This window comes from Heloderma suspectum, chromosome 1 (assembly GCF_057233095.1).
Source record: "Heloderma suspectum isolate Gila_16-S chromosome 1, 16-S_ref, whole genome shotgun sequence".
Classification (NCBI taxonomy): Eukaryota; Metazoa; Chordata; class Lepidosauria; order Squamata; family Helodermatidae; genus Heloderma; species Heloderma suspectum.
The window spans coordinates 347,332,466-347,349,160 of NC_139458.1; the positions used below are offsets into that span (position 1 = coordinate 347,332,466).

General features: G+C 43.1%; 1 protein-coding gene across 1 annotated transcript; it reads right to left on the reverse strand.

Annotated features, from left to right (window-relative positions):
• Positions 1–3,149: 3,149 nt before the first annotated feature.
• Positions 3,150–14,417, reverse strand: NUP43 (nucleoporin 43). The gene is made up of 8 exons (XM_084827819.1): positions 14,288–14,417; positions 13,265–13,387; positions 11,214–11,291; positions 8,714–8,882; positions 7,550–7,685; positions 7,257–7,408; positions 5,368–5,490; positions 3,150–4,581 (listed from the first exon to the last, which is right to left on the reverse strand). Exons 1-8 carry the CDS (start codon positions 14,405–14,407, stop codon positions 4,367–4,369), a joined length of 1,116 nt encoding a protein of 371 aa, XP_084683945.1. The 5' UTR covers positions 14,408–14,417; the 3' UTR covers positions 3,150–4,366.
• Positions 14,418–16,695: the final 2,278 nt, after the last annotated feature.

Genomic DNA, 16,695 nt, shown 5'->3' on the forward strand with positions numbered 1-16,695 from the left:
TTCAAGGCGACTCATGTCTGCTCAGGAGTGCCACTGAATTCAATGGGAATAGGATTGTAGCCTTCAGGCACGCCAGGGCAGTGCGGGCGAGGATGGGCGCATGGGAGCCCCAGGAGGAGAGCGGCGCCTCCCCCTTTCGGAATGTCTAAGGCGCAATCCCATGCGTGTTTAGACAGGAAAATGCGCTACCGCGCCCAGCGTGCCCCAGGCAGCTTTGGGATTGCGCCCTGAATTGCCCATATGAGAGGCTGTGGGTGGGCTGATGGGCCGCCGCACCTCGATGCTGCGTTGCTGTTGGCCACAGTAGTAGCAGCGCTGGGCGTGGCAGCGGCTGCCCCGCTTCCCGCTCTCACCCGGAGGAGGCGGGCGAGTGGCCGTTCCGAGGAGGAGCCACCGCCGCTAATTTGCCTGGAGGGATCAGCCCCAGCCCCACCGCCCCTGAAGGAGTGGGCTGGCGAGCGAAAGTGGCTGCGCAGGCGGGCAAACAAGCCCGTCGCCGTGGCAAGGAAGAGGAGAATCCAGCAGCATCATTAACATGCTGCCTCGAGAGGAGCGGAATCAGCAGCTGTTTCTTGCCACCGCCTTCGGGGCTCAGTTGCCCGATAACTACCTTTACGGCTGAAATCCTATTTACTTGAGAGTAAACCCAACGGACCACAGGGGGAATTGCTTCCAGTAAACACGCATGGGAACGCGCTACTCCTATATAGCGGCAGAAACATTCCTGTTCTCTTCAGGTAGCTAGTTCTGCCCTTGCAAACAATCCTGCATGCAGATGCTTGTGTATGAACAGTCCTAAATCAAAGCTTTAAAGAGTAACACTATTCGTTTCTCTATCAAGGCTGTTTTAACATTCAGTAAGAGCACAATCCTATATTCAGGTTTCTCCAGTTGAGGAGCTTTAGGAAGTGGTGTAGCTAGGCCTGGGTACAAAAAAGGGCCACAGCTGTAGAAACCGATAAGGAATTAGTGAACAAGCACACAACTGTAACACCTGACCCATTTACACTTGTGTGCTTGTTCGCTAATTTCTTATAGGTAACTAGGACTGGACCTGGGGCCAAAGACCAAGGCCCTCCAGCCCAGCCCTGGACCCCATATCCACCTGGGGCATGGCAAACAGCATCAACAGGGCCAGCATAGGCATGATGGGATCGACCAAGACTGCTGCTGTTCACTGCAGCATCTTTTCCTATTAACCCCCCCCCCCCAAAAAAAAACATTGTATAGCCAGGGGTGGCTAACTGGTCATGTACATTGGGTTACAGATACTCATTTTCTTATTTTTATGTTTAAAATATAGTACCATTATATCAGAATTGTGCTTATTCCCAAATAAATGTTTTTAGCCTCAAGGCAGCAGAATCAAACACCATTTTAGTCTGATAATCATGATAACGCTATTTGAGTTTAAAATGAAAATTTGCAAAGCTCAGAATATTTATCATTTTTGGCAGTTGTTTTTTGGTCTAACGTATCAGGAATGTAGTAGCAGTTGTAACGCATGGGGTGGTGAGAGAAATCTTAACTGTGTGCTAGTACACAGGATTGTCTCAAGGGGACCCTGTAAGACCATTAAGTCCAACATCTAAAATTACTTAGCTGCAGCACTGACTTTAGGAAGCAGTGGAAGCCCTGCCATTCCACTGGATCTTGGAATACACCACTGGCATGACATTTATGCAAGTGGAATTCCACCAGTATACCAGCAGAGTGGGAGGAAAACAGATCAGAGACATGTATGGGACTGGGGAGGAGCACACATATGCTAAATCTTAAAACCCTTCATTTCATGGCTGCGCCTACATCAATGGCGGAACTTTACATCAGCCCCAGACATGGTGTAAGGAATTTTCCGACCGCTAATGTCAATGGAAGGGGGGAAATTTAAGAAGTTACTACCACCACATCCTGTCCCATCCATAATAGCATGACAGAGCATAAAATATGGTGCAACTCAGCACTCACAGCACACCACAAATATATAAACCCCACATTGGGAGACCAGAACTCAGATAATATACCTCTCAAGCCTCATGTCACACACGCAACTCACAGAGGAGCAAGCATACATGGAAACTTGCGCACATCACTAACACTTTTTGAAACCTAACTGATACTCTGTCAGGACTCGGGGTACAAACACCCAATAGCAAGGTCTTCCATCCCCAAAGCATTTGAATAAAGGCTTTAACTTTATCATGTGTTGCTTCTTTTAGGTAGTAGATAGGGATATCTTTTCTCCATCCTAGTGTGATCTGGCTTTGGCTGATCTCAGGATAGGATTCCAAAGAGGAGGGGGAAGGACAGTAGCCTCTTGTCTCTGTTTACTCAGGTTCCCTGCACTCTATGGAGACGGGCCTCCCAGGGTACACAGGTGGGATAGGTGCTGCTGCAAGCATGTGTCAGGGAGTGGGAAAGAATGAGATTGCAATAGAATGCTTGATGGGCTACCTGGCAGGGCTGTCGTATCAGGCAATAAGGGGTGGTGGGTGTGCAATGGGGCTGGTTAGCACATGCTTGGGCCAGAGCATTGGTTCATACTGTGCTGCTGATTGTGCAAGGTGTGAAGTCCCCTTCCCACTTTTTTAGAGTGGCCTCATCTTCAGGATTCAGATCAGGAGCCTCTAGTATCAGGAGCCTGAAGTGTAGGCTTAAGTCACAGGAGCTCCATCCCTCTCTTTTGGCTATGGCATGCCCTTTTTTCTTAGCATACAAAAAATTAATGGGGCCTCTTGGGAGTTTGAACTCCCATCTCCTGCCTCCCGAAGCCCATACTTTAAGGAGTGAGCCACAAGAGCTTGAATGAGGGCATTGTGATGTAGGGATGTGCACTGGGGGCATACCCAGGTCATTGTGGGTTCATTACTTCCTTCTGCATCTTTGTTTCATGTGGGCATTGTTGCCAGCACGATCCCCAATTGGTGGGCTGTAACAGTATTTCTAGGTGTACTATGGGCGTGTTGTTCCACTGCTTTGCATTTTCTTCTGTGGTATTTCCCCCCTCCCACACTGAGCAGGCATAGAATTTGGCAGCTGTTTCCCCTGGCATATTTCAGGACAAGGGTAAGGTAAGTTTAGGATTGCTCAGTAAGTTGTTCACATTTTATAGCATTTCGCTAGCTTTTTGAAAACAATAAAAGAACACGAATGTTTAGTGACATTTTAATAAAAGTATGAAATGTTTCTCATTACCAAGAATATATGAAATCTATGATTTGTTGACAGTTTCAAAGAGTTTGGTGTTTTGTTTTGATTCAAAAAAACAGTTAAACCGAAGCACACTTAACCAGAAATAAAGCACCACTAATATCCATGAGGCTTACTTTCAAACACAAAATCTTCATTAACAGTGCTAATCTAAATGAAATCCATAACTACAGGCCAAATAGTGATCTTATTACTAGAAACAGTAAGTACTTAGAGATAAGCAATGTCACATTAAAGCTGCTCTTAAATACATTTCATGGTTTACTGTAATGTATATTTGTACAGGATTTTATACTCAATGATACTATTTCTGTTCTCCTTTGCCAACATTACATTTTCTTCCACCACCAGTGAGAAGTCTCTTAAACCTATCATACTGCATTTTTATCAAAAACAATTCCCAGAAGCAAGCTTTACCTGTCACCATCATATTCGATACAAGAACTGCACTTCAATTATATTTGTTATTGGAGAACTGTTAAAGTGGTCACACTATCCTTTGTTGTATTTTTGAACTTTAGGGTGCAATCCTATCAAGATAAGAGGTGACCGCCTATCCAATGCAGGGTGGCTGAAGCATGGAGGAGAGGATTCCCTCTGTACTCCAGTTGCCCTGCAGTTTGCCTTAGACATCTAAGTGCAGCTTCGAGGAGGGGGCAGGGGCAGGGCTGGAGCCCACACAGGAAGCTGCCTAAAGCAGCTTCTGTGGTCTCCTCCCCTCCCTGCCCCTGGGAACTCCCCGTTTTCACCCTCTCTGTGCTCCGAGTTAAGAGCACCGAGGGGCAGCCACTGCAGTTCTCTCCACACCAGATACGAGAGGGAGGGGAGCACAGTTTCCCGGCTTCCAGCTCGTAGCACTGTCTACGAGCTTGGAGCTGGGAAACCGAAAAATCCTATCACCCCCAGATGCTATCTAGGGGGCATAGGATTGCTTACTACAAAAAGCAGTGACCAACCTATGAACAATAATGAAATGCCAAGTTGTTTACATATGAATTACATGGTTAAAGAACTAAAGCTATAACATGAGTTGTATTCTATCTGCCATTCCAAATTATGTCCCTAGTTTAATAATAGCTCTACAAAATGGTATGGATTCCAGTATTTAGAAGCTTATTCTTCTAAATACTGCAGGACCGGTTTTAGTGAAATAACATTATGAAAAGAGGTTTTTCTTAACATAAATAGATTCTGCATCTGTTCCATATACAAGACATGATCCTAGAATATCTAAACTATTAACAGATAATGTTGGATTTGAAATTAAATTTGTAATGTCCATGCGGTCTTTAGTTGGATCATTGCTTAGCCATGCACTTATTACAGATTGATTAGCTGCACTGTGAGGCAGAAATGTCGTACTTCTCCCACCTACAAAGAAACACAAAAATAAGTTAATGTTTATCTTAAATTCAGAAGTGAGAAGCATATATGATGGTTGACACTTGTCCATGTAATAGAAAACATGCTTGAGTTTTTTGGCTTTGTTGCCAACATCGAGAAATACACTCTGCACCTCCAGAGCCATTTCAGCTGTGGCTCTTGACTTTTTACTTCATGAGAAATTAGTACAACAAGCATTTTAATATATGTATCCATATCCTTCATGCATCTGAAGTTTCCAGCCAAAACAGTATGTAGCGGTATGCGTCTCAATACAAATTGCTGGGAACGTGAATAGGAGGGTGCTATTGTACTCTTGCCCTGCTTGTGGACTTCCCAGAGGCATCAGGTTTGCCCCGCTTGTGGACTTCCCAGAGGCATCAGGTTTGCCCCTGCACTGGACAGAACACTGCACTGCTTTGGTCCAATCCAGGACGGCTCTTAAGGACATCTTCCCACACAAACACAGACGGGAGTGGGGAGAAGGAAGAGGATCAGGCTAATATTTGAAATTTAAATGTAGACTGTACCAAATTTTATTACTCTATCTTAATTTGGCAAGGGGCTTATCACATTAGAAACAAGCAAAACATGCCAAGTTAAAAACACTGCAACATTAGAAGAATTTCCTGAAGGTAACAGTGAACAAAGACATGCAGCCACATCTGAAATGCTCATTGAGTCCTTGCTTTTCTCCTCTACAATCACGCCCTCATCTGCCATCATCATCAAGTATTCTCATTCAGCTACTCAATACTTTGAAGTACGTTTTACCTGTATGAAGAAAAGATTTTCTTTCAGACACATCAGTAGAAGCATCCCAGTGCCACAGAGATCCATCCTCTGAACAAGTGAACAGATGATCAGGATTGGAAGGATGAAAGTGCACTTCCCATACTGAACAAGTAAACACATGACAAGCATATTATATAGCATACATATTTAAAATATTTTATTCCAGTGGATAGTTATGAACACTTCAACCTTTGGTTGGCAGGATGCCAGTGTGCCTCCACTGTATGTCCCCTTACAATCACCTTAGTTCAACTCTCCATTTTGTCTGGAAAGGTTAGCTGGCAAGTTCTAGCAGGCTAGGACAAAATGCACATGGGCAAGGAAGTGTTTCTACACTGGCATGGGACTTCTTGGAATTGTTAATGCTTAATTAATGCTTAACTGATTAATTGAATTCCTAATTCAATCAAATCATCTATGTCCTTTTATTAAGCAGGAAGACACAATTGTTTTTCTTTGTGTTCACTTGGAAATTGTCCATTCCAGTACCACGCCACTCTCTTGTGAGTCTTTTTCTAACACTACACCAGTCTTTGAGGCCCTAAACCAAGTGAATCTTTTGTCTTGTAGCACCTTAGATTAACCAATTTACTATGTCATATGTTTTTGTGGACATTGGCCACTTCATTCACATCCATTTCAGTGAAGAGTTTTCAAAGGGCGCACACTCTGCCTGACTAGCTTTTGGAGCTCCTAGCTGGCTGCCCATTCTTATACTAGTGAGCCGCTGGACTCAAGGCGATTCTAGAAGAGATCTTTCTGGTGGAAATGTAGACTGACTGAATCTGGGATCAAAGTTCTGCATGTCCTTTTTCTCCACATCCAGTGAACTCTGTCCATAAAGACTTGCCATGGCTGAGAAATGTCTTCCTTCTACCTCTTTTGGATTTACCCAGACATTACAGTCTCACACACACACACACACACACACACAGCACATAAGGAAACTTCTGATTCTCTCTCTCCTGCCAGTCTTCCAACTTAACTTCTGGAAAACCCTCTCCTATGAATGCTGAAGAATCAGCACACAGCCTCCTTAGCTCACAGTAGCCTCATTTCTCATTCCCCCTGCCCCTTCCATCTCTAGAACAGCCATTTTGTTATGCTCTCTCAATAAAACTCCTTTTCTGCAAAAGCTCTAATCTCATCTGTGTTACTCCCGCCCAAGTGCCTCATAAGAGGGTACTTGCTACCTAGACAATATCCCTAAATAATGGACACAGTGTTCTTGTGTATTTTGGAAAAGTGCTGGTTTCTGGGCTGGCTTTCCAGGACAGACAGCAGCCTGTCCTCTGGCAAGAAAAGAAAACCAGTTGAACTAGAAAACTGTTCCTTAGCACATCTGAGCTTGATTCCCCTACTCTTTTATGTTCTTGAAGGGCTTATTCCCTAAACATAGAGAAGTAGTTTCCAGACATGTAGAGAGATACATGTCTCATGGTAACACCTTCCTCAGGACTTGTTTGTTTTTATTATTGTAAGTTCTGTGAGTTGTGCAATGGGTAAATGCCAAAATGTATGGATAGAGTCCTTCCCCACACAAACACAATTCCTGGAATGATCTCCATCGGGTTTGGAGCCCAATTTGTCCTTTACTGCTCAGCATACACACATGGACTCACACCATAACGGGAGCTGGAGACCTGTGCATGTCTCCCATATGGATGGGGATACGAGAGGTGAGTACAGACCGCCCAAGCATGTCTCCAGGCACATGTGTCAAGGAGGAGAGAAATGGGGCTCTGTTGGGCCCTCTGTGGATTTCTTGAGACACAGGTGCTGTTCTCATATGTGGAAGGATCATACCCCTAATTGTTATTATGACACAAGAAAGACCCAACGTTACACCTGCTTGTTTAGGTACTTACATTCTGCTTCATGAGCATTTAGCAAGGAAACCGGCATGCTGCCTTGTCTTACATCCCAAATACTCAACATTCCATCTTGGCTACCTGTAGCTACAATGTGCTGTTGACTGGGATGCCTATCAACACAGTGTAGTGGTACTCTTTCCCCTGTCCTACAGATAAAGAGGAACACACACTTTAAGAGGAACTCAGCAAAAACTATAGACAAAGCACTAATTGAACAGAATGTCATATAGGTGTAATATAGTGTTTGGCTTTTAATGGTGCTTATTTTCTGAGAGTGAAGTGCTTACAATGAAAATATTTGTGAAGGCTCATTTCCTTGCTGTCTGAAATCCCATATTTTTAGCTGACCAATGGAATTGACAGTCAGGATCTCTGTTGTGCGGAGTTGAGTCACTGCATGGAGTGTACTGCTGTCAGCATTGTCTGTGGGAAATTAGAAAAGACATTCACACCAAACATTTTGTTTTTAAATGTGTTGTTCTTAACAAGCATGATTTGTTTACATATCAGAAATGCAGTGAGCAGATATATCTTAAGAACAGCTGTTATCTAATGGGCAGCTGTAAGATCCCCCCAGCTGGTTGACTGTTCTAGAAGCCGCTATTATACCTCTCATTAACAGTACACTTGGGCACTATTCCTCTCTCCCCTCCACTCCCCACACCTAGAGAATGTGATGTTTTAACATAACGTTAAGCAAAGTACAAACAGCCCAGTTAGAAACTAGTTGCACAAAAGTCCCCGGTTAGAAATTAATTGCATTTTATAATGCATATTGCCATATCAATGTTTCTACTAAACGACAACACTACAGGGACTTTTGCTCCATCAGGGTACAAGAGAAAAGTGCTGCCTCCATGAAAAGCGTACACTGGTAGTAAATTAGTTCTATTACTATCAAAGGAGAGCAGTTCACTGTACCTTATGCACTTGATGCCTTTTACTCCAAATAATCATACTAAGATTAGAATATACATATACTGGTTGCTGCTTTAGCTTTCAGTTTAGCCTTATCAGATTTAGTGCAGAATCATGTGAACATGCTTTCATTAACACTGAACACAGCTCTGAATACAAAAATAACCCAAATTCAATTAGGTGACACTACCCTGTAAAAAAACACAATATTCATAGGTGTATACAAATATAAAGAACCTTTATATATTGTCAAGCACATTCTAGTATTTCATGCTGATGCAAGTACTAGAGCCTACAATTGTCTATCCTATATTCTAAAACTGTATTATTTTTCCTATGGATTGCCCATGTTTAAGTTTACATAAAAAGGGCAGTAATATACTGGCATTGCAGTGATGCTACAACAATTTCCCAGGCAAGTACAATTGATTTCACTTTTATCCTGAGCTTTTTAAGAAGTTCAGTAGGGATGTTTACAACAATATTTTGAGACAAGTGTTTATGACTTGAGCACAAGAGTCTTAATCGCCTACCTACGGTACGTACAACTTCCTTATGGTCAGCTGTGAACATATTTATCCTGCCGTCTTCACCAACAGTAAAAATATCAGGGCTGTTGCAGATGACCCCGGTGCACGATGCACTCCCACAGGATGGATCATAATGATGTGCATTTTCCCATTTCTGGCTTATGGAGAGAGTCTAAATGACAAAAGAAAAATAATCAAACAGCCAGTTTGTGAAAAGTGCACTGTCTGAAGTTTAGAAGTCAGACATCCCCCTTCCGCCCCCACACACACACCCAAGTTCAAACTCTGACAGACATACGTTTATTGAGTCTCAGCTTTGGGAGACTTCAGTCCAACCCAATTCACAGGAGCGTTGTACGAATGCCATGAGAACTGTAAAAAACAATTCACTCCAAAATGCTATAGAATTGGTAATTGTGAACTTTAGAAACTAATGTTTCAAGCGTCAGATTCCAATCTGTGTTGTATAAAATTGGTAAAGTATTTCTTCCAGTCTGCGAGCAGACACATATTCCTGGCTATTGCCCCATTCTCCAAAGGATTATTAAAATGTATGAAGAACCATGCATGAGTGACTTACTCAATTTTCATGGATACATTCATGGCTGCTATATAAAGCCTTCCATCACTCAATCTTATGCTGTTTTTTATACATACATACATACATATATATAAAGGCAGGAATCCCACAGGCCAAAATTCCATCACATATGTGCCATCCCATTTGCTGGATGGGAAGCTGTTGTGGGAAAATGCCATTCAAGTGCTTCAAGGAATGGAGTTAGAAGTGTTCCGTTTTCCAACTTTCCTAGTAACTAGGGATTTTGAGACTGTGTGTACACAAGTTTTAGCTTTTTATGCACTGTGGAAATACCCTAACAATTGCAATATCCTTCCGACTGATGCCTTATCATTATTATCCCGCTTTTTCCCCAATACTGGGACTCAAGGTGACTTTACAACATTCAAAACTTGTACAATTAAAAAAGTTATTTTTCTTCTGATATTATCTATACCACACTGTTCACACCCCCTTTTAATCACCTGTCTGTTAGCGTATGCATACATACAAGGATGTATTTTTTTGCATTCAGCAGCTGAGCAGTGGATAGTTAATGTTAATATGTTGGACTGCCCTATTCTATGCATATGTATTCAGGAGCATTTTGTGTATAGTACAGGGCTAACTCTCATATAAGCGGAGAATAATATTACTGAATGGCTACCTGTGTTGTTTAATACATTTTGTGATTCATTTTCCCCACTTTTCTAAATTATCGTAAGGCAGAGATCCAGTTGAAATTGTGTCTGTCTTCTAAGTTCGTAGTTTCTATCCCTCAGGACAGTCTGGGTCACAAATTTAAATAAGTAAAACTACATGGAATAAGATTAAATTTTATTCAGTGGTTCAAAGACTTTACATAGCCACTACAGCCAAGTTGTTCTCTCAGTGGAGTCATCTTAGTCCACAGTATTATATGTCAGTGCTTTGCACTCACCCAACATGGGTACTTAACTCCTTCTAGGAAAACAGCTTGTTGAATATACCTCTCAAACCATCCTGCAGGTTTTGTTTTTACATGGAATCTGCAAGGCTGATACCAAGACACACATCATTTGATTTGCTACCAGTGGCTGTTCAAGAACAAGGACCAAATCATATTTATTTTAGATTCATATTCTACTTCCCGATCAAATGAGCTCCAAGGCAGTTTACAACAGACTAAATATACAACCCCCCCCCCCCGAAAGTTTCCCAGTAGCTCTTGTTACTCTGACTAGTGGCAGAGACTGGAGCTTGCTTCTACAGTTTCAGGACAACTGGGAGTTGGAGCGTAGCTTTCAATGAAATCCCAGACGTCTTTCCAAAATAAGTCCTAAAATAAGGATTTCCTTAACAAAAACAAAAACCTTCTGATCAACTTAATATTTCATCCTCCCCCCTGCCCCCCCCAAGATTTAAGATGTAATTCAGTAGCCAGATAAGCCGTTATTGTAACTCTCAGCCAGTTTAAATTCAAATATTTGTGGAATATATTATTAGTGTAGTAATGGAATACTACATTTTGGATAGCCTAATCCTACTCAGGGTTACTCAGAATCAAATTCCACTATTATCAATCGTAAGTGCGCTTAGAATAGCAGATTACTGTATGGTGCTGGTTTGCCAACATTCATGTATATTCAGCTAACATACATCAACAATGTTGAAAACCTTCACTGCTGCAGTTAATTCACAAATCTGAAGAGATGTTGCGTATAATTCCCAGAAAAATTCTAATGATGCATAGGGACTAGCTTCCCAGTAAGTGAAACACCCAACTTTTTATTAAGCTTTAACCAAGCAAGCATAAGGGTAAGAATTGGTCAGTTCTATAGTACGTATTTTTAAGTTTTCAAGATGCTCATAGTTAACTTCCTTATGCCTTGTTCATTCCTGAGACTGAAAACCCTAGAGCTACTGACATCCACAGTCAGAGTAGTTGAAAACAAAACCATTTACCTGATTATTTTGATGGTGCCGGAATATGGTCACACTTCCAGCAGATGAAGCAGCCACAATTCTCTCCTGATCCAAAAACTAAGGGAAAAAAATATGCAGGCATGTTAATACATGAATCCCTATTTAATATTTCATGAACAAAATACATGAGAGTCCCATACATAGGTTTTCCAAATTGCAGAAATTAGAAGCTTCCTTTCCCATTAGGGTAACTGCAATACATTGCAACTTCCATAACACAGAAAACACTAGACACTCTTGAATGCAACTGATTATCTAGAGCCATTTCAATCGGGCTTCAGGCCTGGTTTTGGGATTGAAACGGCCTTGGTTGCCCTATTGAATGACCTCTGGCAAGAAAGGGATGGGGGAGCACAACCCTGTTTAAGACTTTTCAGCATCTTTCAATACCATTGACCATGGTATCCTTCTGGATAGGCTGTCTGGACTGGCTGTTGAATGGCCTATTCCAGAAGCTGATGCTGGGTGATTATTGTTTTGTGCCTTGGCAATTACGCTGTGGGGTTCCACAGAGCTCTATTTTATTTCCCATGCTGTTCAACATTTACATGAAACCACCGGGGGAGGTTATCCGGAGATTTGGGCCGAGGTGTCATCGATATGCGGATGACACTTAGCTCTTTCTCTCCTTTCCATCAAATCCAGGTGAGACAATGGATGTTCTGAATCAGTGCCTGGGTACAGTAATGGACTGGATGAGGGCCAATAAACAGACTCAATCCAGATGAGATAGAAGTACTGTTAGTATGTGGTTCGCCTACCCAGCTGAGTGGTGTTCAACCTGTTCTGGAGTGGGTTACACACACACCCAATCAGATTTGTAGTTTGGGATGCTTTTGGTCCTAGCATTGTCACTGGAGGTACAGGTAGTCTCCAAGGCATGGACTACCTTTTATCAGCTTAGGCTCATATATCAACTATGACCCTATCTGGACTAAGCCTAGCTTGTTATCCATGCTCTGGTAACCTCTTGTTTGGATACTGCAATGCATTTTATGTGGAGCTGCCTTTGAAAACAGTCGAGACATCAGCTGGTCCAAAATAGGGCAGCAAGATCACCAACAAGGACTGATCGATATGATTGTATTATACCAGTGCTTGTGATTTGCACTGGCTTCCAGCGCTTTTCCAGACCCAATTCAATTGGGCTTTCCAGACCCAATTCAAAGCGCTGGTTTTAACCTTTAAAACCCTAAATGGCTTGGGGCCAAGTTATCTGAAGGACTGTCTCCTTCCATATGAACCCTAGGATCATATTTAAAGGACTTCCTCTGTATGAACCCTAAGATCATATTTAGAGTACTTCCTCTGTGGACTCCCACCAAATGAGGTAAGGGCCTTGTCAGTGGTAGCACCCTGGTTGTGGAATGCCTCTCCAGAGGGTCTCACCTGGCACCTACATTGTGGTCTTTTGCCACTTAGGTGAAGACCTTTTTATTCTCACAAGTCTTTTAGTTCTTTAGGGTTTTTTTTAAGTCTTATTGTGTTTTTACATATTTACAGTGCTGTTGGCTTTTACTTCAGTTTTATTCTGCTTTAAACTTTGACAGAACAATCCTATGGTTCCTGGAGAGCATCCCAGGGCCCATAAAATTTTTCTGATTCCCCCTCCCAAAGCCATAGTAATTCCTACGACTTTGGGAGAAGAACTTATAGATCTGATCCCTCCCGCTGCCCCCTTGCAGTCACTATGGAAAGACCTGTGGTGCTTGCTTTCTGAGGTCGCAAAAGTGGCCTCTGATGACCTTGTAGAGGTCAAAAAAGGGTGTTCTGGTGAGTGGGGAGGGGAGAGGTCAGGATATGAAAAATCCTCTGGCATCCCCAACCCCAGGTCTCCTCTAGATGGACTCAGAGGCCCATCTAGAGGAAACATACAAAAAGGAGGATAGAGAGGTGAAAGTTGCCTCTGTCATTCCTCCCACCCTGCCAGCAGCAGCCTAGCAGGGCACTGGATACTTGGAAGCCTCTGAGAAGGCTTCCTTCTAACGGGGCTTGCAACCTCTTAAAAGCCATTTTAATAGCACTTTTACCTGCATATCCATAACATCACCACTGTGCTGGATATCACATAGCAGATGTGGTTCTCCATGATATTCTCCATTTGGATCCAAACTTCCAAAGTCTCCAACAGACCAGACAGAAATCTTATTTTCCTGTAAGTTTACAATACAAACTCTTGCACTAGGATAAAGAAACCACACTTGCACAGAAACCTATTAATCACTACCAACGTGTACTAGTTTTACCTACATTTTGAGATGCCAAGCTAGAAAAGTGTTCAAAAACGTTAATAAAGTTACCATACCATAATCTATAAATCCACATAAGGTTGGTATAAACGTACATTCGTATAGAACGCTACATTTTGCATGCAACACTAAAGTGATAAAAAATATAAACACCAAACCACTGGATTTGTTCTTTCATGCAAAGAGTACCTATTCACTCGTCTAGTCAGTTTAAGACAATTTTGTATAGAAGCTTGCAGAGATAATGTGATCTCCTGGGATAAAGTGTAACAGAGCAAAAAGAGCGCAAGCTTCTATTAAGCTACTTTTCCAAAGCAGAGCTAAATGAGAATTACTATGTGTCCATTACTTCTGGTCCCCCACAACTATGCCCTGGATGGTGTGTTTTATTTTGAATTTAGTTCTGTTTTGAGTGATTATTCAGTCAGTCCCCAAAGGCTCAAGGCGGCTAATAGTTAACAAACAAAAAGACACAAAAACACTCGCTTAAATGAAAATTGCTACACACGCTCTTAATATCGCTCTGAAGCAGAAAGGTCTCTCCCACCCACCCCACTCCGAAAATATGGGGACTGAGATTTCCAGAGACCAGTAAATGAACGGTGTTCCACAACTGTGGGTCAGTCACGCAGAACGTACGTTTATAAACTAAAATAAGACGAGAAGGTGGTGCGCCATCGTTTCCAAGGTAGTTCACGCTGAGAACAGGCGACCCTTTTGTGTGGCGGGGAAGGCTAGAACGAAGCTACCGGGAGTGGAAACGGGGAAAGAGGGGCGAGGTAGCCAGGCAGATATACGTGTTACCTCGTTGTCCCACGAGCCAGTGGCGAAGACCTCGGGAGGCTGCAAGGCAGCAGCAGGTACGGGCTGCCAGCGGGTTTTGCTGACTTTCTGGGACACGTACTTGCCCACTACGTCCTCCATTCCGGAAGAGACAAGCCCGCTCCCGCCGTAACCACCCTATCTCCGCCGGCTTCCAAACGCACCTTCTTGATTGGCTGGCGCGCGTCACGGGAGACGGCAAAGCAAAAAGGACAAAAGCCTTTAAGATTACGGCTGCGCTCAGAGAAAGGTGCTGTTCTGTCATAGAGGGATTGGATTCCTGGGGCTGTGAGAGCTGGACTATAAGGAAGGCTGAGCGCCGAAGAATTGATGCTTTCGAACTGTGGTGCTGGAGAAGACTCTTACGAGTCCCCTGGACTGCAAGGAGGTCAAATCAGTCCATCCTAAAGGAAATCAACCCTGACTGCTCATTGGAAGGACAGATACTGAAGCTGAAGCTCCAATATTTTGGCCACCTAATGCGAAGAGAAAACTCCCTGGAAAAGACCCTGATGCTGGAAAAGACTGAAGGCAAAAGGAGAAGGGGACGGCAGAGGATGAGATGGCTAGATAGCATCACCGATGCAATGAATATGAACTTGAGCACGCTCCGGGAGAGAGCGCAGGACAGGAAGGCCTGGCGTGCTATGGTCCATGGGGTCACGAAGAGTTGGACACGACTGAACGACTGAACAACAACAACAACAATTCCTGGGGTTACTGCGAGAAATTCTTTTAGCGGGGCGGGCTCCACCTTTGGATTTTCCCTACCTTCCTTTCCGAAAAACTAGAATGATAGGGAACGTTGAGACGGAATGAAAAAGAACTCCGCGCGTCTTCGTTGACTCCAGGGTATGCTGATGTACTTCGCATCCGCAATAGTGATACGCAATGAATATGAACTTGAGCACGCTCAGGAAGGCCTGGCGTGCTATGGTCCATGGGGTCACGAAGAGTCGGACACGACTTAACGACTGAACAACAACAAAAGCTGCACAAACCTTTCCATGACTAACCTGGAAAGACCTATCTCACTATCCTTCTTGGCCATCGTCCTGTTATGCCCTAAAACTGCATTCCTAAACCCACTGGCACATACTAGGGAGTAAGACCTATTGAACAGAGTGGACTTACTTCTAAGAAAACATATTTGGGCTTGCACTGCATGGTCCTAAACACATTACTAGGGAGCACTGCATGGTCCTAAACACATTACTAAGGAGTGAGCCCCAATGAACTAAAAAATAAATCAAGTTATTTTTAAAGACTCACTATTTCTTTTAGCAGCACGCTTATGCTGGTGGTAGGATTTGTATCCCAAAAGGTGGGAAATAAATAATTGTAATAAATAAATAAAATCATTTCAGTAATTCACAGATAACTTTGCTGAAAGGGGGATCTCCATCAGTGGGGTAGTGGAGCCAAGATTTATAGGGAGGCAGCGACAGCACCTTTTTATTAGCCGAGATAGCCAGGACGTGGATGTCATTGCTACCCAGACTTCCCTGTTCCCTCTGGGCGTAGCTGCAATCCTCACAGTAGCTGGGGGCAAATGAATTTTCCTAGCAGCAATATATTGTTCCCTGGTGTAATGAAAAGTATTTTCATTACTTGGTCTGGAATGGGCAATGGGCAAAACCCATGACATTTACAAAAGATCCGCTCCTGGTGGAGGTGAAAATTGCTAGAACTGGTTTGTTGATAGGGATGAACAGGCCTGCCAGAATTTTCAGACTGTAATTGAGGGCTATGGAGACTGTGACGATGAGCACCTGCACTTCAAAAGGTACCACTATAACACTGTTCTCTATGCTTCTTTTTGCTGCATGTAAAATATGTAGTGGGGTGGGGAAAATACAGCCTTGTTAGTGTTACCCACTTTTATTTTCTTTTTAATAAGAGGCTATACAAGTACTCACACAGTTGAGTGACACTGCTGAGAAAGATGTACGAAATACCTTTCTAAAGTCACAACACGGCATAGACATATTCTCACTTGTCTTTGGTTGAGTCCCTTTCTCTTAGCATAGAGAAAGGCCACACTCACTGCCATCATCCTCTGGGTCAATTTGGCCCCCAACCGAAAATACTTCTATATCCCTGCACTAGTGCAACCACAAACAGAATCCACACAATATTCATAGCTGGACACTAGCTCGTGGGGGGGGGGGGGCACACACACAATCCTAACAGGAAAAAAATATTACATATGGAGGGCTGGGGAAATGCGGTAGTCCCACAATAAAAGTGCCACCCTGGGAAATAATGTCTGTATGCCCTGCAAAATGAGTTACAATTGTGCATTCACAGCCTGAAAAAAAAAATGGCAAAGAGTCTTTTGGCACCTTACCGTTGAACAAAAGTATTTATTCTGGCATAAGCTTTTGTGG